Source organism: Drosophila bipectinata, chromosome 2L, assembly GCF_030179905.1.
Source record: "Drosophila bipectinata strain 14024-0381.07 chromosome 2L, DbipHiC1v2, whole genome shotgun sequence".
NCBI lineage: Eukaryota > Metazoa > Arthropoda > Insecta > Diptera > Drosophilidae > Drosophila > Drosophila bipectinata.
The window spans coordinates 22119890-22123544 of NC_091736.1; the positions used below are offsets into that span (position 1 = coordinate 22119890).

General features: G+C 39.8%; 1 protein-coding gene across 3 annotated transcripts; it reads right to left on the reverse strand.

The window, feature by feature from the left end:
* Positions 1 to 1384: 1384 nt before the first annotated feature.
* LOC108127101 (uncharacterized) lies at positions 1385 to 2129 on the reverse strand. Of its 3 annotated transcripts, none has more exons than XM_017243942.3 (3): positions 1886 to 2129; positions 1528 to 1770; positions 1385 to 1467 (listed from the first exon to the last, which is right to left on the reverse strand). In XM_017243942.3, exons 1-3 carry the CDS (start codon positions 2047 to 2049, stop codon positions 1443 to 1445), a joined length of 432 nt encoding a protein of 143 aa, XP_017099431.1. In that variant the 5' UTR covers positions 2050 to 2129; the 3' UTR covers positions 1385 to 1442. The 3 variants fall into 3 exon arrangements, with proteins under 3 accessions (XP_017099431.1, XP_017099430.1, XP_017099429.1); XM_017243941.3 differs by having other exon boundaries at positions 1528 to 1773; positions 1886 to 2128; XM_017243940.3 differs by having other exon boundaries at positions 1528 to 1785; positions 1886 to 2122.
* Between the last annotated feature and the right edge of the window lie 1526 nt (positions 2130 to 3655).

The following is a 3655-nucleotide window of genomic DNA, read 5'->3' on the forward strand; positions in this document are numbered from 1 at the left end:
TTTCCATTTAACTAGAGAACTGGGATGAATAGCTGCACAGTTGCAGAACGAGTCCAACCAGTGGACCAACAATAGCCCCATCAAGATGCAACTGCACCGCGGGCGCCTTTCTGGCGCAAAGAGTGTCTTCCAAAGAGTGTTTTGTTTTTGGTTACTTCATTGCGGTTACAACAGAAACTGCGAAATGAATGAAATCCATTCCATTCCTCGCTTTCCCCGGGCAACGGGCAAATCAATGCAACGCCATGTCAGCTTGGTTTATTGGCTTCCATTTGGCCCGTTAAGGAGGCCAAACTAATTACCGTACATAATAAATCAGATCGCTGTCATAGTCTGCCATTAGCTTGACACCACCCCAGCCCTGCGGAATGGCAATTCCCGGCGAGCTCTTCTAGCATTTATGCAAATTGGCAGCACTGCCAGAGGAGAGTATCGGAGTATCGGACTTGCCTCGGCGCTTTCTGAATTATTAATTGCAGTTTGTTTGCCATTTTTCCAAGAAAAATTTCCCACAGCTTTAAAGCGAACAAGAAAGGAAAGCTAGCTTCGGGCGGAGCCGAAGTTGATATGCCCTTTCAGTTAAAATCGGATATCGGAAAATAAAGAATATAGTTGGCCTTTTTTTTAGAATTTCATAATAAAAAACAAGGAAAGCTTATATACCCTTGCAGTTAAAACCGGATACACATATATCGCAAGTACGGATATAGTTGGCCGATCCTTATGGGAATATGAATGTATAATCCAATTTATTACAATTCAAAATCTAAAAAAAGTCCTAAACTTCTATCTTCAAACATACCAAAGTTGGTATATTTACCAAAAACCATTTCCGATCGTTCAGTTATATGGCAGCTATAATATATAATCGGCCGTTCCGACTTATATACTGCGTGCAAAGGATAGAAGGTTGTGTTCAAGTCGATAGCTTTAAATTTGAGAGACTGCTTCTGTGGAAACAGGCAGACAGACTGACGGACATGCTTATATCAACTCAGGAGTTGATCCTGATGAAGAATATATACTACACTTTATAGGGTCGCAGTTTTCTCCTTCCCTGCGTTGCACACTTTTGACCAAAATTATAATACCCTCTGCAAGGGTATAATAATAGTCATGCACATGCTCGACTTCGAGGGGCTGGGTTTCATGCTTTGTTCTTTTCTGGGCAGTCCGGCAAGCGGGAAAGCGTGTTATTTATGCAAAATTAATTGATTTCTATTGAAAACGAAGAGCTAACAGAAAAGGCAATTGACACAATATCCTCGTGACAGCGACATAATGAAGGGTAATTTATAATTGTGGTCCGTAAGAGAACCACGTAGCGTGACTACTGATTAAGCCAAATTGCTACAAATTGTCTACCAATTATAAAGAGGAGAGGTACTTTGCTTGATTGAGCCAATGTATTTTAATTTGCATTCGCAACTTCAAGTAACATGTTAATACAGAAGAAAAGATTGGTTTCTATGGAAGAAAAAATTACCAATTGCGACTCGCGAATTATAATTAACCCTGAATTGTTACCTTAATTGTCGGAAGAAGTTAACTTTTTTGCGCGTCTCAGAAATGTTGTGCATGTGATCGTCCAGGAATTTGAAGGCCAATCCTGTCTCAAATTGGAAATCATTTTTTGGTCGACGATTAAATAGAGGATCGGGTGACTCGGTTTTTGGAGTTAAAGGCTTGCACCTGGGAGGGTATGGTCGTGAATACTGCCGAGTATAACTGGACAACATCGGGGTCTCAATATGATCATCTTCGCTTGCGCTGCTAAACCGGGAACTAAATTAAAAAACAACCGAAGCTAAAAAACCAATAAACAGCCGATTGTTATCGGAACAGACACGCGAATGACAGCCTGAAGTTCCTTATATTTTCTTACTTATCCATGTTAAACGATTGAAAGTTGACCAGCTTCTTTTCCTGGGTCGAAATCGATCTAAGGCCCTTGGCTCCTTCCTCATACATCCTTTGAGTAGTGGTCTTCATGTCGTCCTTCCCCATGAGCATGGGCTCCCACAACTTGGTCTTTTTTTTGCAGGCCATATTTTGAACGGGCCCTTATAAAGACTATGAGTGTTTGTATGTGTGTCAGATATCTCAAGGCTGGCTTCCTTTTTTAAAATCCAACATTCTATAATACCCGTCTCAAAATAACCAATACCAGTAATATGACGACGTTGACTAATATTATAAACGCCACAATTTGATCTATTTTGTAGATTGGGCAATGGCTTCTGAATCAATAAATGATGAAAATAAAATCGAATTCTGGGTCAGCGGTGCCAAATGAAGTTTCACAGTGGAGCAAGCCGAGGGGGTTTGGCTTTGATGCAGGACTTTGGCATTCGAGTCTCGTGTGTTTAGTGGGCGACCCGACCACAACAACCCCCAACAATGGCTCTTTGGAATTTACTCATAATGGGGTTCCACCTCTGTTTGTTCTTGCAACAACATTAATACGGGCTAATTAAACAAATATGTGTGTGCGACAACGAGAAGTGTGATTGAAAGTGTGATAGTGATTGTGGAGATGAGACCGTGAATCGGGATGATTAGCAAATTATAGATTCAGAGCGAAAACAATTACTCGTCGCTTAAGTTTTAAAACTGGGACGATTTTTTTTATAATTTAATTTGTTTGATTTCATGTTAATTTTATCTTTGCTATCTTCCAGCGACTGGACTCACATTTACTCATTTGAAATTATACATTATGACTATTCAATTAAAATATAAAGCTACGAACGTTCTATGAAATTCAAATTAAAAAACAACGAAGAATAAATATCTATTGATCATTTTAAACGGTTTAAAACACTCACCCTAGCCAATCGGAGGGCATTTATTGCCGTACGCTTGCATATCACCAGCTTGTATCAAGAGTCGAAATCGGGTCCTCGGTGACATCAAACCAAATGTTCAACATTATAATGGGATGCCATACGCCAGCCGTTCGTGAATCGGAAGTGATGCAGAAAATAAAGGCGGGCGTGTGGCAGGAGGCGTACCAGAGACGGTGGCGGCCATGTGGTACATAAATTATGGGGACGCATTTTGCATGCGATGCATTTTGCGGAACATAATTTGAATTTTTAAGCATTTTCACAGTGCATTGGGCATAATTAAAAGCAACGATGCCACTGATCGCGACTCTAGCTTTGATTTCAATTCCGATTTAGACAAATCTGGGTTGGGTAAAGTTTTGAAAGTAATATAAAAAATGTATAAAAATAAAAAAATACAAAAAGATTCACTTTTAATTCACTATTCAAAAGAGATACATTTCAAAAAATAAAATTTTTTTTAATAAAAGAGTGAATTAACTTGGTTTAAATTTATTTAGGAAAAACGAATTACAAACATGTAGCCATTTTTCACCTTACATATTAGTTCTACTTTTACGGGCTTACTGCATGTCCGGTGCGGAGGCACAATCCGTGGCGCACTTAACAAATTAATGTCAAGCCACAATAAAAGTCAACAGCTGGTTTCTGGCACTAAGAAGACAGAGACGCCAGAGAGACCGGAGAAGAAGGGAGGGTAAAGTTTGTGGGAGTCGGCGAAAAGCAAAACTAAGTGCAATGTCATGCTGTGTCTTAGGTGCAGATGGGGGCGATGGCACGTGCAGCATAAGTTATACAAATAAACG